The sequence below is a fragment of the Corvus cornix genome, chromosome 1 (genome assembly GCF_000738735.6).
Source record: "Corvus cornix cornix isolate S_Up_H32 chromosome 1, ASM73873v5, whole genome shotgun sequence".
In the NCBI taxonomy this organism is placed as follows: domain Eukaryota; kingdom Metazoa; phylum Chordata; class Aves; order Passeriformes; family Corvidae; genus Corvus; species Corvus cornix.
In genome coordinates this window covers 42459179-42485181 of record NC_046332.1, presented here as the reverse complement: position 1 = coordinate 42485181, position 26003 = coordinate 42459179, and the positions used below count along the sequence as shown (strand labels likewise).

The following is a 26003-nucleotide window of genomic DNA, read 5'->3' as shown; positions in this document are numbered from 1 at the left end:
TACCACTATCACCACACCCTGGGCCCAAATGTTCTAGTTTCCAATACACCTCACTGTCTGCTTACCCACCACTCAGCATTTTTCTAGGAGGATCTTATGAGAGACACTGCCAAATTTAGAAGGTACTAAAACATAGGTAGACAGTTACCCACTGCTCTAACCTCATCTACCAGGTGAGTCATTTCATTGCAGAAGTTTACCAAGTTGGTCAAGCATGACTTTCTCTTGGCAAAGCTATGTTGACTAGTCCTGATGATTTCTTTGTCCTTGCTGTGCCTGGAAATGATTTTCAGAATCAGCTGTTCTGCCACCTTTCCAGCAACCAAGGTGAAGCTGTGAGGCCTGTAATTCCCTGGGTCCTCCTTATTGACAATAAGGTGACATTTGTTTTCTTCCAGTCTTTGGGCACTTCGCCCAGTCCCCGTGATCAACCAAAGATTATTGAGAGAAGCCTTGCGCTGCCACCTGTATGCCATAAATATTCATCAACGTACACCCATCCAGTTTGCTTAAGCATTCCCTGACCTAATCCTCTTCCTTCAAGTGCGCATCGCCCTTGCTCCTTTCCTCTTTCATCCCTGCAACCTGGGATTGCTGACAGTCAGTCTTGCTAATAAAGACTGACGCAAAGGTGGCATTCAGCATCTCAGCTTCTTTCAACATTTGTCTTGTTGAGCAAAACCCTTCCCTTTGGCTTCTTTGCACTTACTGAAGTGCTTCTTGCTGCCTCAGAGATTAGTTGTCCATCTGATCACGGATTAAATTCTATTTGGGCTTTAGCTTTTCTAACTTCATCCCTGGATGCTCAGATAATATTTCTGTATTCTTCTCATGTTACCCATTCTTGCTCCCACCCTCTGTACGCTTCCCTTTCTCTGTCCAAGTTTGGCTAGGAGCTCCCTGTTCATCCATGTAGACCCTCTGGCTTTTTTGCCTGACTTCATATGCAGTGAGATGGAACTCTTTTGAGAGTGGAGGAGGTGATCCTTGAATGTTAAGCAGCTTTCTGAGGCTCAATTTTCCTGTGAGGCCATATCCCACAGGACCCCTCTTTGTCCTTTGAGGAGGAGAAAGTCTGCTCTCCTCATGTTAAGGGTTGTGAGCCGTTCTTGCTACCCCAGCATCCTGAACTCCACCATCTCGTGCTCTCGGAGCCCTGCAGCCACACACAGATCTGACTCATCATGTTTATTCCTCATCCTGAGTGCAATGGTGTACAGGCACTTCAGAGGCACTCCAGTGTGTTGAGGTCCAGGAAAAGATTTGGGGAATTTATTCATAATTGTGCCTTGTAGACCCTACATCCAAGTAATGGAGGTGACTCAATCCAAGGTAAATTTTGAGGATTTTGTTATCCCTTCCTGTCACATCAATGAAGGTAGGTCAGTAAATAGGGAAAAAACAAAAATGTCTATTCTCCAGTATTTGAGCAGTAAGCTACTTCTAGGAATAAATACAGAGACAACAAAATAGTTTATGCTGCTTGAAGCAACACAGAAAAACTCTTTGTTGTCAATACAGACTGAAGGCAAAAGAGACTGAGCTGTCTCTCACTTTATGTCCTTACACAATGACATGGTGCTGAGACATTCCTGTTCATTGGACATTTTGGAGATGAGGTAAAGCTGCAGGAATGGTGCCTAGAGCCATGAAAGTGACATCACAGACACATACCAAATAAGCCTCTGAGCTAACAGACGTAGCTTGAACTTCAGCACGTGCTTGTCTGAAGGAAGTGTGTCCTGACTGAATTCACCACAACTCTTGTGAAATTTAGCAAGTGATAGACAGAACATACTTTATATCCTACACAGGATTTATAAAGAATTTTAAACTCAGCCATCTTTTATTGAGACTTGCCTCAGACAAATGTCTAGATCTAGGTTAAGAGCACAGATAAATGTTCTGTTTCTTCAAGCATATAGCAGTCACTAGCATTTTGATAAGGCTCTTGACACTAGAGATTTTTAATTACAGTAAATTGACAAAACAATCGGTCTTTCCTGGGAATTGCAGGTACATGCTATCATTTTGTGAAGAAAGCTGAAAATAGATGTTCTGCAAGCAGGCCATAATGAATTACTCCTGTGATTGCAGAGAGGGAACAGACACAAACACTGACATCCTGAAACAACTGGGTAACATTTACACACACATTAAGCTACAATGAACAACTTTTTCTTTCAACATATCCAGCAATAAATAGAATCCTTCTTATGGTTCTTTTACTAAGAGAGAAGGCAACATTCATTTCCTCCATGTTCCTGTTAGAAGGCAGCCTAAAAAGGCACGGTGCAATAGTACATAAATTTTCACTTAATTTCCTTACTGGGGAGTCTCAGAATGCTCTCTTGTCCTGCTTAAAATGACCTTTCTTCATTGAATTGAGATAATGAAATTTAGGTAATCATAAATTTAGTCAGTGGACAAGTAAGCCTTTGAGACTCCTCTTGATTCCAAGACTTTTCATCATAACCTTTGATATCACAGAAAGAATAGTCATGATAAGTTTAAGGTATGTGACCATGATGGTGAAGGTCAATACTTAAAAATCCTGGATTTCTGCCGAATACTTAGGTAATTGTCCTTTGAAATAACGTCCACCTTCTTTTCACCTCAGACTTACAGTTATCAGTATTCCTGTCAGAAGGATAATATGCAACCCCACCAGGAACTTAAGTATGTCCTGTCAAACAGAATGCATGTAATTTCTTAAAAAATATTTGTCCGCTGATTTATCACAGTAAATCCTCAAAGGCAGTTTAATACCTCTTTTCTCAGTCTAACCAATACTAGTTAAAAGGCCTGCTTCCCTTTTTTATCCATGAACATAGACTTTGTTACCATGATAGACAAGTGTGCATTATCACTTTCCTGCTTTTATCCATTCCTATAACTAATTTTTTTTTTCTAGTTCCTGGTAAAATCTTTGTATCTAAATTACAGAAGACAACTAACCCATTTTCTCGTGAGCAACTAGAACACCAGAGAAAGATCCGGCAATTTGTCACGCTCTCCTTTGCTGACTGTCTGGCTGTTTTGGCTACAACTTGCCAGTCTGCCCCTCCCTTAAATTTGACTTCTATTGCTATTTTCATGACTGAGGTCTTTTTTAAATTACACAGAAAATCCTGAAAAGCTTTTAAGTAGCTTTGCTCTTTCTCTCAATAGAGACACCACATGGAACGAAGACTAACACTGCTGTTCTTCCCATCTGTTGGTTGTTGCTGCTTGTCTCAGGGGTTATCTTGTCGTAATGGTATTTGAGCGATGGATCTGCTCTGGGATACATACACTGACAGTCCCCCACTAAAATCAGCTTGGTGAGGTGTCATACAAGTTTAGCAGTCCAGATTGGTTCACTGTTTCCATTTCCCTCTGTGAAAACCATCTTTCCCACATGATCACTAGCAGGCTGTGACAAAAATCACTTAATCTTCTCTTGAATGAACACACTGAATACATGCATTACAGACTTGACATTATCTGCTGCGGTCCTCTGAAACTATTTCTCCTTCCCAGATTTTTCCTGAAATAGGCATAAGAGAACTAGGGGAAACAGTTCAGTAATACTGCTTGGTTCTGTTCAATACTGTGCCTAAGGTAAGTCTTCTTCTTGGCCCTATACATGAGATAACACACTTTCAGCTACACCATAAGTTTACATTCAAGTGATCACCAAGACATGAAACTATTTCACAATTTCTTACATCAGAATTATTCTGTACAAATCCCTCCTGTTTCCCAAGCGCCACTGCAACATGATGATGGTCATCCAAGCGGGTTTCCTAGTAAAGATGAAAAATGGCAATGTAAATGCATTTTCTTTACTCTGTTTTTGGAGTACAGACTATATAAATACTTAGAATATGGTTCATAACAATAGCAGAGCATAATTTAAAATACTTTAAAATAATGACATTCAAAAAGCAATAGTACTTTTTAGGAGTTTTGTTGGAGAGCTCAATGATGCAGATACATTAAAATGTTCACAGGGCTGAGGACTGGTTACTACAGGTTACCATCACCTTATCCATTTGTAGATATTTCCATTCAAGTTTGTCACCCGAGCTTTCCTTTACCAGTCCCTTTTAAGTCCCAAGCTACATAACCCATCTAGCTATCCTTTTCCAGTGAGATGAACTGTGAACTTCTGGAAGGCATTCTGAAAAACAGCATCCGTGTAAACTTAAACCAATGACTCTCTCTCCCTTCTTGGCTTCCCACAGCATGTGAGACCCCAACTTTAAACTCCTGACACAGCAGTCTGAGAACTGTGATGTGTAAATATGAATCAATATTTTTAGACTTCTAACTATATATTTAGTAATATAGTTTTTACCTATTTATTAGGTTTTTTTTGAAAATGTTTTCTTCTAGAAAGGCTAAGAATTCATCCTAAACAATTTCAGGAAAAAGAACCCCAAAGACTTTTATATACTGTTTCAGAATAATGCTTATTCTATAGCCAAGCCATAATTTCATTGACTTTAAAAAATATATATATAAAGGGAGGAAATACATTTTTCCCTGCTTCTTTATCCAAAAGTTTTCACTTAATTTATGCACACTTTTTAAAGTAGAAATCAAGAACACCAAGAATGTTACCTAGGAAAGTGATCAATTTCAATATTGCCATTAATCTGAAGATCAGAAAATCATTGGGATATTATCCTTGGATGTAAGACTGAATCTCCAATTTTGGCTTCCTTGGGAAATATTCTAATGGCAGTATATCATAATATAAAGAAAGCACCATGATCTCCTCCTATTTCCTCTGACAGGTTGTTGGTTCCCTTGTTTTTCTCCCCTTTTAATCTACGCAAAACGATGTCTTTTAGAACAATGGTGTCAGTCCACATCAGGCGTCTCTATAGTCCATCTAATATACAGACTTTTCAAAGACTTCAGTTGCTAGGATACCATTTCAGTGATTCCCAAACAGCCCTGTATATACATTAAAAAAAAAAAAAAATTGCCAAGCTGCTCAGCTGAGATCTACTCAGCCCACCTCAGCCAAGGCAGCAGCTGCTCCATTCATGTGTAGCACCAGTTCAACTGTAAAACTGGGGGACTTTTCTGGCAAACGTGGGTGCCTTGGTGGAGAGATGCTGGTGAGGAAATAGAACTGTGCTTTTACTTTGATCTCTTCAGCACCAAAACTGTGCCTATTTGACAGCTTTAGCAGTCAGAATTTTATAACCCTCACCTACTTCAAAAAAACCCTATCAAGCTCATGTTGTCATACCTTTCTGCAAAGTGCTAGTAAGAAAATGAATATTTCAATTCTGTCTAGATTAAGAAAAATATTTAATATAAGAAACACTAACAAACCTACAGCATAAGCAATACTTTACACGACTGCAAGAGCTATAAATGTATTTCTTATTAAGTATTTTACTGGGTTTTCCTCTCCTTTACTAGAGTACAAAACTGAAAATTAGTCAAGCATAAAGAATGCTACCTCAGAGATAAACACTTGCACTCAGTGTGCACATTCCTGTAACTTCCTCAAAAATAAGAAAGACTATGAATATTAGATGCTTGATCAGGTGTTACTAAACCATTTCTATAGTTCTGGGGTGGAGTGTTTTGTGTTTTTCTAGATGGAAAAATTACTACATCCCAATTTTAATTACTTCATTTTCCACCCTTCTTTCCTTTTTTTTTGCATTTTCCAAGAGGTCAAAGACATATCAGAACAGAGAGCACAGTACAGCACATTCAGCAGTGGCTTACAACTGTAATCAGAAGTCTGCAAACAGCTTTAAGCACAGAATTTTCTTTTTGTGAAGTCAATTATATTACTACTTGTTTGTGCAACTAAAAACATATTATAGGTAGTATTTTACATACTGTTAGCAAAATATTTTTTCAGTTCAAAGCTGCATTTAACAGGCAGTGACTGTTTAAATAGACCTTCCCTGCAGAGACCCTGCCCAATGAACAAAAAAGGTTCCATTTCATTTATTTCATGTATCCTCTGTGATCACAAAAGAGTTTTCAGCATCTTACAATAAAACATAACAAACTATGCCCTTCACCTATCTTTGCTGTTTCAGAGCAATGTAAATCCAAATGAAATACAGAAAGGAACATCTTTCCTGGCCTTTACTAGTGGCCAGCAAAACTTTATGCTATGGAATTAATGAAACATAGTGAAACTATAAAAAACAGTGGATCAACTTGCTTCCCTGGAGATATCGCTATACCAGCTTATAAAATTAATATTTTTAATGGCAATAGATGATTAAACAAAAAGAGGACAATCATACAGAATTCCTTCAAGGTAAAGAGTTTGTTTTGTTAAGATTCCTCTCTAAAAACCAGAATACATGGAATGGACCAAAATTTGTTTTTACCTGCACAGAACGAAAGCCTTACTAGAGCACACAGAGATTTACAATGATTGCATTTCAAAGACTCAGCAGAATGATGTGTCTGGAATTCAAATCATTACAAATTCACTCAACAACAGACGGCTTATGAGGAAACTGTACCTTCCCAGCCAGCAGAATTGATTGATGAGTGAATCCAGTTGGATTAGCTAGTCTTAGAAATATGTTTCTATTCTTATTTATTCCTAGCAATGCAACAGGATTAACTTCTCTTACTGAAGGTGAAAGATGCCAACTACAGTTGCACACCAGCAATTACTAAACATGTTTCAAATTGACCCAGCTAATCTCTCTTTGAAATTCATGTTCTGGAAGTAATCTACTTGCATGTAAACATATCAAGCAAATATTTGTTGTGAAAAAATGCAAAAAATTATTTGTGCAACAGTAGTCCTGCTAGGTGATTCTTAATCCCAGACTGAAGTTTAGGATAAATCATATGCTTCCTTTATAAAATAGTTGTATCCAAAATTGAGGTAGATACCAAAACAGAAATATCATATGTCTCATTTAAGATTCTTCTTTAATACTGATTGCAGTAAGTGCTATCCAGTTATTCTTCCTGATCAGCTGTACACAACTGGGACCAATAAAAAAGGGTCATGAATACATTTAACATTTTGCAAATCGGTAACTAGGAATTTTTTTCCATAGAGTCACAGAACAGCTTACATTGGAAGGGACCTCAAAAATCACCTCATTCCAACTCCCTTGCCTTGGACATGGACATGTTCCACTAGACCACCTAGCTCAAGGCTCCATCCAATCTGGCCCTCCAAGGATGGGCCATCCACAAGTTCTCTGGGAAACCTGTTCCTGTGCCAATATATGTTCCAGTGTCAATATATTTTTCCATATAAAAGATCTACTACAAATCTATCTTATAAACTTATGTTGATCTCTTTAAGTGACAGAACTTGTCATAACTGTCTTCAATCAACTTCTTTTTTTTTAACTAAAATTAACTACTACTTCACTCTCGTCGTAGTTGAACATAGTAGGTAGCTCATACCACACAGCCTGCTCACTGGCAGGGCACTATGAGACACTGGAGTCCTTGACTTTGTTTCAGTGTGTTATCAGCACTATTCTCATCCTAAATTCAAAACACAGCACTATGACAGCTACTAAGAAGAAAATTAACTGTACTGGAGATGAAACTAGGACAATTACCCAAGTTTATTTTCTTCAAAGGAAATAAATGGAGCATATAGAATTACCCATAATGATCATCATCATCAAGACTCCATCCTAAATCAACACCCTGACAAAATGCTGTTATCACTCTTCACTGGGCTAGCTGTCTTTTAGTTATTACTAAACAAAGCCACCTTTTTAAAATGAGGAAAGTGTGCACTATCTATATGAATAAAGCATATTCAACACATATAGCAGACATATCTTAAAATTAAATTGATGCTTTTAAACGAAGCCTTCTTTTCCTCCAACTCCTGAAACAGCTGAAGGGAATCTGTGTAGCAATCTCTAGAGTACTGTATGAAAACAAGACCCTAAAGCTAAATCCTTCCATCAAGATCAAACAAGAAGAGGCTGCTTCTGAGCAACTTCCTTCCATTCAAGCCAGAAAACAGGGCGAGTGAAGGAGGGCAAAGATGCTCCAAGCAAAACTGAACCCTTGGTGAAAGGACAACAAACAGCCAACTACATAACAAAGTAGTTAATTCAGTATTTACAATCAAATAAGAGAAATGTTTTTGCACTGTTCACAGAAAATTCTGTCACCAGTTAGAATTGGCTTTGCTCTGACTGCGAACAGTTACAGGGGGTCTGAATATTGTCAACTTTGATTTGTTCTGACTCATTAGTATTCCTCTTGACCTTTTCGTCATGACAAGTATTAGGTGGATCTTTCACTGGTTTTTATGAATTTAAAGTTGTCTTTTTCATATTACAAGATACTTTCTGAAGGCGATTTCAGAATATTTTGTGTAATTTAAATGGATAAAATCTCCTTGAATTCTCCCTTCTAGTTTTATTAAATTAGGTTTTCTTTAAAACTGAAATGAGACAAAATATGTGATAATTGAATTTTACACAGTCTTGCTCTCTTTGATCATCTCCTTTCACTAAGATATAGGCAGTTCTGAAAAGTAAAAGTGAAGTCATTATATTTTTTTCTTTGATAGAAAAAGCTCCCTCAAGCAAACTTAGCACAACAGGGAACCTAAGAGAAAGACTATCAGTAACATGCAGTCTTACAGGTGACTTAATGTCTGCTCTTGGGTGACTCTTTCAGATCTCTCAAAATCGGTGTTTTCAACTAAAAAGTTATTTTAAAAATCTGATGAAACAAAAAAAGATTTTTTTAAGTAAGAAAACAAACGCAAAATTAAAAGAAACTTGGGAAGAGATAGAAAAGTAAAGTGATGCTTAATTTTAGACTCTCCAGAGATCGGTAACTGAAAAACATTTTATTTTATTTTAATGAATGTTAATATTTAAATGAAATTATATGCCAATTGAACTTGTATTTAAAGGAAACTTGATATTAAGTTCTTTCTTTGAAATACTAGAATCTGCCCTATTATAATGCTGCACTCCTAGGAAGCAGGAGGGCAAGCGTGCAAGTGGAGACATTCCTCAGACAAGAATTGCATGAACCTTCTGGCAGCAATTACCAAGTAATAAGGAAAATTCAAAGAATTAGAAAGCATTTAAGTATTACAAGGAGCTATCTACATCATCATCTTCAGGCTGTTCCTGTCAATCAACCACAGGCACGTCAAAGACCAAAACTGGGAGTTCCAGAATTCATTTAAGAGAGGTAGATGTTCCCTTGGCCATGGTACACTGCAGTTATACAGAAAGCATTCTGGTACCAGATGTGCCACAGGCTTTCCCAATAACTTCTTTTGCCAGTGTAACTCCAACTAGTGAATTTCATGACATACTGATATTGCCATACTATACAGAAATTGAGTAAGAGGGCTGATTTAGTATGCATAGACTTGTAAAATAACACAAAACCAGAAGTGGATAGGTATGCTGAATGGAATGAACTGTGAAGGTACAAACTTGTACTCTGAAGTTAAATATTACTGGAACATTCATTCTTTCATACCACATGCACAGGGTACATGTAGCTTGTATACTAAAGAAAATAAGCATACAGCAGAAATCTGTCATTTAGACAGCTCTATTGGAACAGCTCTCTCCAACAATATAGGTATTTTCAAAATGAAAATACGTATTTGAAACTGAATAATCTTATTGAAAAGCGCACTTGACAGTTTGTTCCATTTTTTGCCCTGTTTAAAGTGGTTGAATGAACATACCTCTGGGGGGTAGAGAAATGGGATTATAATTTAATTTTTTTTTAAAGCTTGTTTTTTTAGGTAATTAAATAATTTGAGATTATTGTGAATCAGAATCATTTAGGCTGGAAAACACCTTTAAGACCAGCAAGTCCAACTGTTAACCCAGCACTGCCAGGTCCACCAGTAAATCACGTCCCTATCAGTTCTTTCCCTATGTATCCTTTAAACTACATGAAATGACACTGATAATTTCTTACCAAATCTGAAAGGATAGATGTTTTAGTGATAAGCCCCAATAACTTTGAAGAAGGAAAACAAAAGCCCAAACTCCAAGACTCAGTTAGACTACTGAGGCCAAACTAATCTTCCATTAAGCAATTTTTTTCATCTGTCCATTCCCAGAGACAGCAGCTAATTCACACTCACAAAAACACACATTTCTTGTGTGGACAAGAAGTTCCAAAGGAGCTGAAGACACCTCCTCCATTTCGGACATCTAACATAAACACTAACGGGGTTAGTTAATCACTAGTCCCACTCTAGACCAACTGATGAAGAACTTTAAAATCTTAGTCCTGTTCAAGAAATCAGGTCCAAATATATTTCTGTGAACTTCCTGCATACCTTAGGACGACTTTCTCAGAGTGCAGGAAATATATTCCAGAAACAGTAAAAATATAAATATACATTATAAAGAATGTATCTATGGGGTGTTCATGCAGTCATCAAAAATACTTTAAAATGCTGCAGATTTATATCCTAAATTTTGAATAATCTAGGCTCAGTGGGGTTATACAGAACAAAGGTATGAAACTGCACTTAAAAAAAAAATCAAATATGCAATGCAACCATAAGGAGTTGAGACTGCTTATCACTAGTGAAAACATATTCTTTACCTCAAATGTCCACTCCTCTTCTTTTTCTCCATCTAGAAGCATTTTTGTCTCCTTATACACCTTCCCTATTTCCAGTTGCAATGGAGACACATTAAATTCAATTCGTTGCAAGTTAAAGCCAATTCCAACTCCAATAGCCTTTAAGAAGCTTTCCTTTAAGGCCTAGAAGACACAATAAAGGTATTTTATTTATACTGGCTGTTTTCAAACAGTTCTATAAACATTACTTCTGAGTACACATTGTAGACAAAATAAATTTAAGACTCATACTACTGTAAATGTGAGAAAAAGCTATCAGCATTGTATTTACCCAGCCTAACTTGCTGCATTAAATGCAAATGAAATTACTCAATGGCACATACAGATATGAACCCTTTACCTTTTTCTGGCTATGTGTTTAAAGGTAGTAATAAATCCTACTCTACTATGGTTATCAAAATTATTCTGATATTAAAATAATCATTGAAATCTTAAGCCCAAGAATATCTTCACATGAAATGGTATCAGGTAGCACGAGGGAAGTTTAGACTGGATAATGGGAGAAACTTCTTCATCAAATGGCTTTTTAAGCAGTGGAACAGGCTGCCTAGGGAAGTGGTTGAGTCACAAACCCGGAAATTCTTTAAAATACGGGTAGAGATGGTGCTTAGGGACATAGTTTAGTGGTGGGTTTGATGATCTTAGATGTCTTTTCCAATCTAAACCATTCTATGATTCTATGCAACTACAAAATGATTACATTTTTACTATAATGAAAATAATAAAATATATCAGAAAAGAATGTGCACATTTGCAGACTTTAAACAGGAAAAGAAGTATTACCCAGTGCCGATAAAACATATCCAGCTGCATCCATTCATTACTCATAGACTTGATTACATCCCACTCCGCTTCAGTAAACTGTCGCTTCATTATGTGAAAGAAATTTGGAATTGAGCTACTACCTATAAATCAGACAGAGATATTTACAGAAATTTTAACAGAGTAGTAATAATAAGCAAATGGATTACTTCACATTATTGCTCTAGAAAAATCTCATAAGAACAAAAATTTATGAACCAACTCTGCTCCACAATTTGAATTTATACAGCCTCAAAGCAGTGAGCTCATGACTGTTCAGGACACAGTGTTTCCAGCATTCTCTAAAAGGCAAAGCACTTAACCAATGCTGATTTTATATAAATATAAAAAAATTGTATTCTACTACTGAAGTAGCATATACAGTCTCTGGCATCTGACAGCTTGATCTAGTAACATTTTATAAAACAGCATGCTGTTTGTCAAAATTTATCAAGCTATTCTGCCTCCTGCCCTTGGATTCTGGGATACAAAAGAAACACTTTTTTTAAGCACTTGTAGAAGCATAGTCTTCCAAATTTATCACACACATATTAAGCTCTTTCGATTGGATTTACTCTGGAAGAAAAATGGAAGTAGAGAGGTGTCCATAATAACTGTAAGAAATATACCAAGGGGGAAAAAAAAACCCCAAAAACCCAGCCTCAAACTACCAAACCTTAAATTCCTTAGATTACATTTAAGCTTCCTCTAAAAATAAGCACAGCTGTGTGGCACTTCAGCAGCTCTTCAGTGGCTACACCACTTTTCCCCACTAGTCTGCATTTACCTTGTTGACAACCCTACAGAGTGTGTGGTTATATTGATCAATGGCACTTCTACAGTACACTGAAATCTATGCACCTTGTAACAAGCTTGGTTTCCCTTAGCCTATATTAATCAGCATCCCATGCAAGCATCCAAGTCCAACTGGGCCTACAGGTGGCTAAAGAGACAATGGCAGAAAACAACTTATTTTCTTTACTAGGGATAGTAAAAATCTGGATAGAACATATTGAGACAATTTCTTTGATAGGTTATTCAGTGTTCTCACTAAAAATAAAACATTACTCATATTTAAACCAAAACATTTTCCTCCTCCCAATACCACACTACTTTGAAGAACCCATTCACTAAATAATTGCTTAAGATGCAGATTCTAACTGTAGCTGTGCCAGTAATTCTTTGAGTTGACTGGGCAAGGAACTTTACTTCTCTATGCTCATGTTCCCCATTTTAAACAAGGGTAAAGCCATTAAGCCTTCTCTGTAAAGTGATTATTGTCTACAGGTATCTAAGCACTAAATAAAAACAGGTATTAGCAGCAGTAATAACTGATCTGAACAAACTAATGTTACACTAAAGCACACATTCAGGTTTTCTCACAATTTCCAAACTGTACTACAAAGTGTTATCTGACATACACATCCCACAAGACATGGCAGTGACATTTCAGAGATGCCCTCAATTGCATTTTTAAAGTGAAGAGAACATCTTTAGACAGAAATTTTGTAGACAGTTGCAGGACTAAGATAATAGAATGATCCAGAACAATCTAAAGACAGGACTAACTTCCCTCTGGAGAAAATAACAGTAAAAGAAAAAAGCAACCACAATGTTAAGTATGCTTTGATGAATTATTGAGGCAAATGCCATATCCATCTACTTACACAATGCAAGTTCCCTGAAACAATGAAAAATAACAATGAAAAGTAACAATGAAAAATTGAACTTGGAGAAAGGTATTTTCTTTCCCCTCTGTGTTTATATAGCCCATTTTACAATAAAATAACTACATTAATACCTGCTCTAAACAAATCCACTTTTCTTTTCCCCCCCTTTCTCTCTTTTCTTGAATATTTAATATGACAGTATAGAGGCTCCAGTCTGTTCTTGTGATTCAAAACATTTTAGAATATCTTGGTGTACCCTTTCTCCTCCATTACTTCCAGAGAGTTCTCCTCCTTTCAGTAGCCCAGGACAACCAGAAAAAACCACCCAAGACTATTCACACTATGCTACCTTCAGCACATAGAGGCATATAAAGGCTCCTGCACTGTCAGTCCTGCCATCCCAACTTAACCACATGTGGTGAATACACTCGATACTTAAACCATTTAGTACACCAAGTGCCTATCAATCCCATATGCTACTGCTTTTCCCTTCATTGTTCAACCCTTTTCTTGTCCTAGGTTTCTTCAACCATTCAGCTACCCTTCTCAACACTCATGCTCAAATTCAAGCAGTACTTTCCCCTCCACTCCCACTGTCTGTCATATTCCCCCTCTGAAAAGCTCAGGCAGCACTTTGTCCTTAAGTGCACTTCCTCCCTGTTTCCTTAATGCAGTAAGTTGCTTTGCTCTGAGGAATGGATCCGAGGACTCAGGACTACTATTCTCCATAAATTACTTACAGTACCACACCCTGCCTAGTCCATTTCCCCATATTTGCTTCAGTTATCCGAGAAAGACAGATTCACAGAACCATGGGGAAAATGTAGGTTGAAAAAGACCTTTGGAGACCAGCTGGTGCAACCTTCTGTTGAAAAACAGAGCCTTATGTTGGGTTACCAAGGGCCCTGTCAAGAAGATTATTTCACTCCTTCTCTGGAGAACCTAGTCCAGTATTCTACTGTTCTCATGGTGGTGAAGACTAATTCTACAGAGACAGAATTCCCCCTGAAGCACCCTGAGCCTGCTGCCTTTTGCCCTGTTTCTGTGCATGCTCATGAAGACAACTATATACATCCTCTCTACAGCTACATTTCAGGGAGGCTGTGACTAGATTCCTCTCCTCAGAACTTTCGCCTCTTCAGGTTCACAAAATCCAGCTCTGTCAGCACTTCTATGTAAGTCAAGTTCCCCAACCCTCTAATCACCTTGGTGGCTCTTCACTAAACCCCCTTCAACTTTCCCTGTCTCTCATGACATAGAAGATATGATGGGGGCAAAACTAGAAGTAGCAGAAAGTTTCTGTTTAAATGCTACATTGTTTTGCTTTTATTTTGATTAAAAAAAATTTAAAACGCCTCAAACATACTTGTCACAATTTATGAAAAACTTTCTTTGGAAGAACAGGAACAAGTCCCATATAGCAATTAATTATTTGATTTTAAATTTGCATTTCTAAAGTAGCTCCCACTTGTCAATTTGTTTCAGAAATAAACTTACTTCTTAATTAAGTACTTCTTACTTGCCTATGCCAGGAAATAGAACTCTTCAAAAAAGCAAACTAACTCTTTTTAATGCTGAGCATTAATTATATTGCCTTCTCTGATTTTAAAATACATTCCCAGTTAATAAACTTTGAAGCACATTAGATCCTTAAGAATATAAGCCGAGTAATGTTTCAAAAATTGCTTTCTATTAATTAAAAAAAAAAAAAAATTAACCCAAAAGTTAAGTTTCTTCATTAAATTAAAAGCACACAATACCCTAGAAATTTCAGGAAGAGTGAGAAGAGGGAATAGTGAATGATACTGGGAAAAAAAAAAAGTCCAATATTAACCTTGGAAAGTAAACATGCTACATACAGGCAAGCATGTGTGTTCATATGTGTGCAGATGTGCGTGCATTTTGGATTTTTTCATGAGCTATTTACATTAATACATAATGCCATGTTTTCCACTGCAATAACAACTGGATTTATGTTAATTTTTCTTAAAGACTAGCCAAAAAACTGCTTTGCATTTTCCCTGTAGAAAAGTAATGCCACAGACCAGACATAAAAGATGGATTTTAAAAAGAGGCAGGAGCAAAGGATAAGAAAACAGACTATATTCTCTAGTCCTGTTTGCAAACGCACTGTAGAAATAGTACATAAATACAGGGTAATTTCCCCCCATTTTTCTACCTGCTAAAGAATCCAAACAAGCTGCATTTGTAGGAAGATAAAAGGCAATCAGAATTAAGATCCATGTAAATTAGGATGCTATTAATAGTGAAAATTACTATCTATAAGGCTAATACAGAAATCTTCATACGGTTTTTTTACATTTTTACAAACATCAGGTTAATCGTAAGCCAGCTTTGGTAATACAGTGTACAGTTCACAAAGGCAGGGTACAAACTTGTACCCAAAATTATTAAAACCATGACATGGCCTCTCAAAAATAGTGAGAAGAGTAGATGACCGACCATCTTCACTTCAAGTTTTATTGGTTTACACTTCAACTTGTTTTGGTCAGATAGAAACTAGCTAGCTTATAAAGCTACTACTGCCAGCTCACTGAGCAACTAATCTCCTGAAAAAACACAATAAACAAACAAAACCAAACCCAAATCAACACTCAAAACAAAAATACAAAACAAACCCCAGAAAGTGAACAGCTATCTTGTGCTTCACATTATTAGGCAGACAGACCTGTTCATGCTTCAGTTGTTCATCTGTTTCAAGTCCTGGACTCTTGGGTTGACAATCCTTTTGGTGTAGGACAAGCCATATTTGATGACCTTTTACTGTCCCTAAAGGAAACCAAGGCAAACTGAAACAGAGAAAACATTTCTTCTGCAACAGATGCCCAAGCCCTAATTGTTTATTAATACCAACTACCCCTTTTACAGATGTTTAAAAACAACACAAGGCAAATAATTAGTGAGATAAATGACTAACTTACAAGAACCAGATAGAACATTAACAATGTATGTTTTTTCAGTCTACTGGCTCACACAGCTTTAGTGTGAATTGGAAATAGAATTTACATTCTCTGACCTCTACACTTCCTGTCAGTAACCTGCAATTCTCCCAATTGTATGTATGTTAAACATCTATTCTCATAATGTTACACTGATGTGTTTTATCTTGGCATACCTCAGAGAAGCACCAACTCTAAAATGCCTGAACATTTGATGTTGCCTCCTATGAGTTACTCAACATTTTCCAGATTGTAAAAATGGAAAAGTCATAAAGAGACTGAAATAATTTGATAATGTGTGATATTTTCTCTCCAGTTAGCATCACTAAGCCTTTGTAATTTTAGAGAAACTGCTAAGGTTTCAATTGCATTAGCATGGTTGGGTCTAACAGCAGTGATGAACATTTAAGCAAGCTGCCTTGATAGTAAAACAAAAGGAAGTAAAGATTGATAATGGCTTAGAAAGCTCTACCTCTAAAACTTGACTGGAAAACCAGCAGTTTTGACACAGCTATGGCTTGGTTAAAAAAACCTGAAATAAAATTAAAAGCTGCCAACTGGATACCTCCTATCTGATCGATTTTTAAAGGCAAGTAGCACAGTGTCTGCAACAGATTCATGCTTTTTGTCATTTATTCTGAAAATTTTAAAAAAATGCCAGATCCTCTCAAATTCTGTTCAGACTCCAGAATATTTTTACATGTTCTTTTACAGGCCAAACATTCAAATAGAATATATACTTGCTTTGAAGAGCTTGCAGGCAAACATACCTGAGTGCAAGCTCACAGTTTTAGCTTGCTTCTGAGTGGAGAAAATAAGAGCATTTAAAATACACAGGGTCTTAAGCACTAAGATGACTCAGGAACCTCAAATTCTTTGAGCAAAATGTACTTACAATGAAAAGAGTGATAGCAAATAAGAAAGTGAGCAGTAATAAAACAAGAAACCCTTTCTTAACTTGTGTTTGTCTACTCTTACACCTTTTACTTGCTTAAGCTCTTTCCAAGAAGTTGTATGACCACAGCTAGCAGAGCTCTAGGCAGCGACAGTATTTCAGCAAAACCAAAAATTACCCTAAAAAAATGGCATTTTTATCAGTTTTTCATTACAGAACATATATCAAACAGTACAGCAATCATTCCATTGCCAGAACAGCAGGAACCCCCTTTCAACACTTAGGAAGTTATGCTGCATAAAACACTAAAACACAAACCCCAAAATCTAAATAAACATAAAAACATACTTTCCTTTGCAAAGCAACTCATGAGGACACAACTACAGATGTAAAAAAAAAAAAAAAGTCCAGACAGTGTCTGACCATGTATAGCCTTACACTATATAATACTACCAAGCCAGCAGATCTCTGAAAAGTTTTATTACATTTTATGAAGTAATATACTAGAAGGTCTTTCTCTACATTCAGAGATATTATAGTGACTGAAATCTTTGGCAATTAATCCTTTGCTTTAAAATTAACATTTAAAAGAAAACCTATAACTATAGTCCAAGAAAACAAACCAGCAAAACCCCCCACTTATTAGTCCAAGAAAATACACAAGCAAAAAAAAAGAGATTTAATCACAGCATCAGAGCTTCCTTTCACAGTTTATCAAGCAGGAAAAGTTAGGTGTTTAGTGACAGTGTAATTATAGGGAAAGTAGGCCCATCTTTAAGAAGCTCGTAGCACTGCAGAACCTGGGGGGGGGCATTGGAATCCAGCTGGTATCTGGTATATGAAATGCTATATTGGATAAAGGGAGTGAGGAGCCAAGCCAATTCTCAGTACCTAAGTCATCTTCATCTTCCACACGAATTTCACTACATGATTCACACTTTCTAACACCTCCTTGATCTGACTAATGCAGTTTTTGCCTGGGAAGTTCTGTGACTTTAGAAAGCACAAGCTGATTCAAATTGAGCTGGTTCCCCTGAAAGAGTTTGATGAAAGATCTCTCCTCTAAATTTGGTATGGAAATGGTCCTCAGTATTGAGACACACGCTCTGGGAGTATGTCCTTCAACCTTACAATATCCTACTGCAGTAATGAATGCAATGAACAACAGAGCTGCTTTGTAATGGCAGAAGTCAGGACACTGCACAGAAGCCTGTCCCAGAACATGACTTGCACAGCCAAATGCAGGAAAAATCCCTTATTTTCACACTTAAAACTTTCCCACCTCTGTCTGTACACCATCCTTCCCTCTTTGCCCCCTTCATAATGAAGTCCAAAAAACCCCACATAATGACAGTAGTATTAGTGTTTTAAATTTGGGAATCAATCTCTCCTACATATGGACATTCTTTAAAAACAAATGAACAAAAATAAAAAAACCGCAAAACATTAGAAAGCCATTTCTTTGGCTTGCCACCAGCTGAAATACTGTTTGTCTCACTTGATGGCTAAAACCCAGCATGTTTTGCTTTGTTTGATCTTCGCACAGGGAAGAGACAGCAGTCAGCTAGTCACTGGCATGTTGTACCTCCACATCCTTCCCCCTAACATCACACAGATCAACTTCTGCCACTGCAGGACCTGTCTTCTATCCAGCCAAAATATACAAGGAAAGATGCAAGAGGAAGATAAATGTGCTGCAACATGGCAAAAGCAGATGGAAAAGCAGAGGCCCGCAGATGAAAAACTAATGAGCTTCAATGGTCTATTCACCTGTATCTACTCTTGTAGATACCATCTCCAAGAGTTTGCTTTGCTTTTATTAAACTGGTTTTTACTAGGAAAGAAAAAAGGAAGATACACATGTTTAATACAGAACCCAACAAGTCTGATGAACAAACAGGAAAACTATACAGGACAAGTAATGATTTTTTTAATACACCACAAAATTGGATTTTCCATCAAAATGCAATACAGCATGTAATAGCTATGAATGCTTAGAATTCCCAGCACCAACCCAATAAATGGCAAGAAAACAGCTACCTATGGAAGCAGCAAATGTCTCCCGATTCCAAACTATCCTGAACACCTGACATAACAAGAACAACCTGTCATCTTTATTGAGGAAATATAAAAATATTTGCTATGTTGAAAATCAGAATTTCTCATAGAAAGGAAATACATCAGGGAAATGCAGCTGAGGCTACTTTTTTTTACATTCACTGAGGAGAGTTGTGAAATATTTAAGATAAGTTTCTACCATTTCATTAGTTAGTCTAAAAAAATCTGCAAGTCTGTCTCTAAAAGACTGTCTCAAAACCTTGAAACCAGTGAGAGCTCTGAACTGTAATACCTGCACAGTCAATATCCAAATAACCTTCTGACAACACAAAATAAAGTCAGCTTCTATGTTCCAGCTCTTGCAACAAATATATGTATCTGTAGAGCTGAAGCTATTGGAAATGGGCAATGTTAGCAAGAAAGTCCTCAAAAGGCAATTCTTTAAGATCTACATAGTAATTACTTAACCTTAGTCCTTGGATCACATTTTTCTGCTACACTTTCTTAATCTGGAAAGCCAAAGCTAACCGTCATTAGTGCAGGCTGAGAAACACTTTTAGATCTGTTAAAAAAAGAAAAAAAATCAGTTCTATTTAGCTGCTCATTGTGAATGTATAACTTAATTTCCCAAAACACCAATTAAGTAACAAATTGTGACTACTGTAAATTCAGTGTGTGGAATGGAAAAAAAACCTCACAAAACCAAAACAATCTGACAAGCATTCTTATAGTTACTCTTTGTTCCACCTCTGATTCTTACTAAAGGCTCCTAGTTAAGGATTCTTCTTTTCTTTATTGCTAGTTTATCCCTCATTTTAAACATATCTACTCTCCACAGCTTATAGTTCTGCATTTTGCTATCAGTTTATACTTTAATCCAAATGGTTTTACATTTTTCTATTAAAGAAATAGTCATAAAGGATTAAAGGTGTTTCTCTGGAAAATAAAGAGATTTTCCTGTAAAGAGGAGATTTAATCACAATATCAACTTTCTTTCACAGTTTTCAAAGCATTGGTGCTTCATCAAATACAGAATCATCTAATTCCAGGTTAAAACTGTGTTAGGAATGTGAATAAAGCACAACAATGAAACTGCTATATAATATATATTCTTTAAGAATACGTTTAAGATGGCTGTTTCTTCCCAGTTGCAAATAGAACAAGAACAAAGAAATGCCTCCCTGTTTACCCAGTGTAAGTGCACAGAATCACTCCGATTCTTTAGTTCAACAAGGATATCAGCTGTTTTAACATCCCTCACATCTAAAAATTATGCGCTTACATACACATTTATAAATTATGACTCCTTTGATCTATTAGAAGTAACATTTAAATCAAACCCTTTGTTAATTTCTTCATTTCAAGCACTGCATCTACACACCTAAAGCTGTAACATTAGCTAGCAATTTGGTGATTATCTCTAGCAGTAAAAGACTGAATGCTGATTGCTGCTATGAGATTTACTGAAATACAACAATAAAAACAAAAACAGTTCAAATTTTGTTTAAGGTAAAGTTAAGTCACCTTAAGGACAAAAGCACAAAGAACAATCTGCTTTGGAATTTCTTTCTAGGTTAGGAAATTCTTGTTGAAAAGATGAAAAACTAGCAGCTAAAAAAGCATTAAAAGTGCAAAAAACTGAACATGGCTGCTAGCTAAAAAACATGTCAAATATCTTAACCATGATGTAGGTGTGCCTAACTCAATTAGGCTTATGGATACACCAAAATAAACAGCAGTTTAAAACTGTTTGGAGAGAGAGAGCTTTCTTGCATTAGCTAGACTGACATATGGTAATTAGCTTCTTTTGGAACTTAGATACTCTGATTCATGTGTGACCTGTCTCTGATTTGAAGATCTATCTGGTCTCATCTCTTGCATTACCTCACCTCATTAATGTAATAATGAGAATAAAAAGAGAAAAATTAGTCAAGTTCTCTTTATATTTCTTTACCTCTGAGAAAACCAGTTTCAAATAATCAAGTGTTTGCACATAATAGCCCACTTTCTTAAAAAAGCATTTAATGGAGTATTTTTAGATCAAATTAATTTTTCTGTAAAATTCACAGGCAGAAAATTTACCCTTTTGTGTCTTTTAACAAGCAAGCCTAGCATAAAACCAAAATATTAATGAGAAAATCTAATTTTACTGCATGTCAAATATTTAATTCTGGAATAAAACTGAGATTAGAGATGTCCAGATCAAAGTAAATATAATGTGATACGTAAGAAAGATTGCAGGCTGATTTGCAAAGATATGGAATGAACTGTTAATTTACTTACCTTTGCAAATCCATCTAAGCTAAGAAATTGCATTCGTGAAAAGAAATTCACTTGCACAGCAGGAAAGCTCTTGAGCCTAAGAGCTAAACTTTTTTCAAATGCTCAGTGCAATCTTTATTAAGCCATAATTATTTCCTAAGTCTCTGAAAATATTCTACTTTACACTGTTTAAGTAACTGGTCAATCAACATCCCACACACCACTTAAATCAAGTTGACACTTGTTGCAGAATTTCTTGTTCATAAATTAAAAATAAAATAAAAGCTCAGTTTTTTCCACAGGAATTAATATTACTGTGAGAATCCTCATTTCTTTTGTGAAAGGCTTAAAATAATTTCACATGCATTACCTCTCTGGCCAAATAATGTCCACAGACACTTCTACTAACAAATTGACAGAATAGTGTGGACTTTTCCAAATGACTCAAGAGTTCATCTTAAACTGATCTAAGGAAAGAAAATAATCACTGATCTCAGTAATACTTCAAAAACAATTAAACTGAAAGACTGACTTAAATCTACAATTACTTGCCAGATAACCAAAAGGCAGCATCACACAAAGCCTGAAGAGGGTATTTTCCTTTTCCACTATCACAATAGTATTTACTTTAATACCTGAATAGAGGAAAAAAGGTGATAAACTGTTGCATACCTGTGGAACTTTTGCAGAACTGTTGCTGTTGGCAGTGCTAAGAATAGCTGTTACTGCGGCCTGCCTTCACCTCTGAAGAAGAAGGCTATGTCTTGTAGTAGTTTCTTTTCTCAGATTTTACTAATGAAGCACAAGTAATATGGAAAGAGGTGGCTTCTTAGGAACAATAAGTAAAACAAAAACACATAGCACGGATTAAGAATTGACATAAAACGTTTAGGTACACTAGGACTCCTTGTTACATAATAGCACAAAACAGCAGACTTCTCAAACTTTCAGCTGCATGATACTCTTGTATATCTGCACTGCAGATTTTGCATGCTCGCAGGTTGAACAATAAAGGAATGCAAGATCTACAATACTGGAGACCTCAATCAAGATGCTGTTGGATAACATCACAAGATGAAGTACTTTGTATTTAAAAAAGCCTTTGAAGAAAACAAACAAACCTCCTGAAATGTACTTTGTTCATAGGGAACTCTTTGTCCTTGTAGCTGCTCCAAGGAAAGAGATTTATAGTGGATCTACCTTCAGAAATATAACGTACTTAGCAACTGCAGAACACGAGCACCACTCAGTGGAACTACCAGAGAAAATATTACTGGTAAAGTCAGTGTCACCTATTCATAACCCAGCAACAAAAAAAAATTTCAGGTGATTCTACTAAGACAAAAATCTTCCTCAGAAAAATTTTAGGTGAAAAGATGGCCAGCTTTCAATTATAGTCTCTGTAATATGAACTAAAGTTCTATCCTTACTACCACTTATTTGCTGGCTCTCTTTCCCACATACAATTATCATATTTTCATTAGTATCTTATTTCTTTTTCAAAAATACAAATTGTAATTACAAAAAGGAAGACATATGAGCTATCTTTTACCATTCAGTTTTTGGAATCACCAGCATCTCCAGAATAACCACCATTTTTCTCTCTCTGGGTAAAAACACTGAAGCCTGTCTGTCTCAGACCTCAAAGTATTACTTAGTCTTCAGACTTTAGAAATAAAGTTTAACAAGTTTCATAAAACTGGTCAGTTGGGCATTGACAACATACCTTTAAAATGTCAGCTACATTTACAGCTGCATAAAATACCAGCAGAGGATGTAAGATATCCCTACTTCCACATACAGATTTTTCGATTTTTCTGTATACATTTGAATTTTGCACTTCCCAAGAAAAGCTTCAGATACAAATGCTTGAATATTTTGATTTTCACTATTTACACACTGAAGCTAGCAAGTTTTTTGGAATGAGGAATTAAAACCACCCAGTCTTGTGGTAAGGCCAGTGGCAGCCCAACCAGAGTGTTTCCAAGGGCACTGCGTCCAGGTGTTACCCTTCTTCATGGCTGTAGAGCGCTGTGTTTCAGGTCTATGCCTAACCCAGTGCTGATACCACACCAATAACAGCAGTGTTTGCACAGCATCAAGGCCTGCTCTGTAACTCTGCTCCCCCAGCAAACAGGCTGAGGGTGTGCAAAACAATGTGAGGACACAGTCTTGCTTGCTTTGCCTGAGAGGGCTATGATAAAAGCACCAGCTTCAAGCTTAATCTGGTTATTTGGGCCCTGTGTTACTGTAGTCCTGTCAGATGTGCCCCTGTACCAAAGCAGCCTTACCCACTGGACACAATTCCAGTTACAAAACATGTAACAGCTCTGGTGGGGGATCCTCCAAAGGCTACCCTGTGGCCTCATATGCTGACTACCATCTTCAGAATGAGGGTCAACAGCAGATGGGAGTCACAGGAAAGAACTTCAGATTGCTGCAAAGTTTCTGTGCATCCTAGCTAAACATGACAATCCAAAAATGTACACTCGTAGTTATCATTAAAAAGGTGTAAAGTGATCAGACAGAAAGTTTTCCAGTTGGGGTTTATCTGAATCTCTACCTTACAACACAACGTATTTCACAGCATAAAATGCTGGGAAACTCCAAAAATTGTGAAGAAAGATTCTCTAAGAACACAACTACTAATGTCATATCTGGTTAAATGCTTAAGGAAGATTCTAGAAAACTAGAATTCCAGTGAATCATAAATCCCAGTATGTTTCTCCTTTAACCCAGTCATGCACTGATGAACATTTGCAAACTAAACAATCTCCATAAAACTACTTAAAAGTACACTTTGCTACAATCCTAATTTTGGTCCTGAAGTTCACTAATCTATACAGTCACTTCATACATATAAATAGGCCAATAACTAAATTTTGTAAGTTTAGTCTTTTCCCAGGAGCACCTCACATGTTCCCTCAAGATCCCCTCTCACTAAGCATTACTGCACATTCACAGAGAATCCATGTTGCCAGCTGGCTGACACATAAAATGTCCATACTTATGGGACAAGTGAGTAACACAGTCTATGAAGTTCTCATGGGGATGGATCCCATTGTCCCTAGCTCGAAAGATGTCCCTGCTTCTACCTCACAGACACCAAATCCATAATTAAAGAACCTGCAGATGCTGGTACTGCCCATATCATACCAGGATTCATGACCTTATTTTCCCAGGGTTCTGCTTCTCTAAATGGGAAATATATCTGTATCTGTCCTACGAGGCACCCCAAAATAAATGAGGAGTGCATTTAACAATTAGAAATCCCAAATACATAATACATTCATACACTCTCTTCTAATTACACTAAATTTCTAGGACACAGATTGGTTCTTTGGGAAATGTGAAAAAGTTCAGTACTCAACCACTGCAGAATCTGCTTTGGTCACCGTGATGCATTACCTGGTAAATTAGTCTTCATAATATCAATGCCAACTTGAAGCTCAGGCTCAGCTGCAAGGACTGCATAATCACCTTGATGAGAGATATTGAAGTTGTAATTTGAATTGATACTGAGTAAGTTATTGGCCAGGAAAGGTTTTCCTTTTGATGTCCTTTGCAACTGTACTTCATTCCAAGGTATGCACAGCTCTTCTGCAATTAATTTCCGCATCAGCAGGCGACCAGCCTATGAAATAAAATGGAAGTGATTCATACAGAACTGTTGTGCTATGCGGTTGCTAGAAAACCACCTGCCTAAAAAATGTGGGTTTATTACCGTTGATATCAAGTTGTGTATTTTAGCCAAATAATGTAAATTTCTCCCTTTTATAAAAGCTGAGTCAAGTCAGTTTAAGCAAAAGAGTTCACCAGAATATCAAATACATTATCACTATTAACACAGTCAACACAAGATGAAAAGCAGTCCCAGCCTAGAAAAATCACAGTAGTTCCTTTCTCTACTTTATTTATGATACTTTATGGCACAAATAAATACTTTTTACACCACCCCGGACAGTAAAATTATCTTGACAGCCTTCCTTTCAGTACATTCATTCACTGCTTAGGTGCACAATGAAATACTCAACAGCTAGAAGTGATAAGTAACTCCTTCCAGACTAATTAACACGTGTGTATTAAATTACTATGTTATTAGGCGAGATTTAAAACCTGAATCATATAAAACAGCTTTATTCTCCTACACATTACACTGATGTCTTATGTATAGTCTGCCAGGGTATGCTGATTTTGTCTCCTGACGAAATTTGGTATCACGATTTAGAAGATGTGAACTCTTTCAGAGTTACTACTGACGGGAGGCTGCAAACACCGCTCTTTGCTCCTCCGTGAGGCAGAGCTTCATACTTTTATATATATCCTATATATATATATATATATATATATATATATACACTTTTATATATATCCTTTAGCTTTACATCCCTGAAATGCCCTTGCAGGGCATGTTTTCCTACGAAAAGTCAGGAATTTGGGTAACGCTGACTCTGCAAAGAGACAACCGCGTCCCCGCTCCCCATGTACCAAGGCGGCTTTGGCATCGCGGGCAAAGACAAACTGGCCGATGCGGTCCTTCTCCTCGGGCTGCACCAGCTGCGCGGCCAGCAGCCACTCCCGGCGGCGGGGTCGCCAGGCGCCGCAGGGGAAGGCCCAGCGCACGCTGCCCATAGCCCCGGCACCGCAGCCCCGGCACGGCCGCGCTCCCGGCGCCCTCCCGCGGCTCCGCCCCCCGCCGCCACGTCCCGGCCCCCGGTCCCGGCGGGAGCCTATGGGCGTGCGGAA

At 37.1% G+C, this 26003-nt stretch overlaps 1 protein-coding gene across 2 annotated transcripts in view; it reads right to left on the bottom strand.

Annotated features, from left to right (window-relative positions):
• AASDHPPT (aminoadipate-semialdehyde dehydrogenase-phosphopantetheinyl transferase) overlaps positions 1 to 26003 on the bottom strand; it is a 31339-nt gene that overhangs the window by 5069 nt on the left and 267 nt on the right. The window contains exons 1-5 of one of the 2 annotated variants that reach the window (XM_010400578.4): positions 25746 to 25932; positions 24666 to 24891; positions 11395 to 11516; positions 10573 to 10734; positions 3711 to 3788 (exon numbers count right to left, since the gene is read on the bottom strand). In XM_010400578.4, the coding sequence (XP_010398880.1) occupies positions 3711 to 3788; positions 10573 to 10734; positions 11395 to 11516; positions 24666 to 24891; positions 25746 to 25889 (732 nt within the window). In that variant the 5' untranslated portion in view covers positions 25890 to 25932. Of the gene's footprint in view, positions 1 to 3710; positions 3789 to 10572; positions 10735 to 11394; positions 11517 to 24665; positions 24892 to 25745; positions 25933 to 26003 lie in introns of those variants that run through there. The other variant, XM_039564262.1, reaches the window with a different exon arrangement.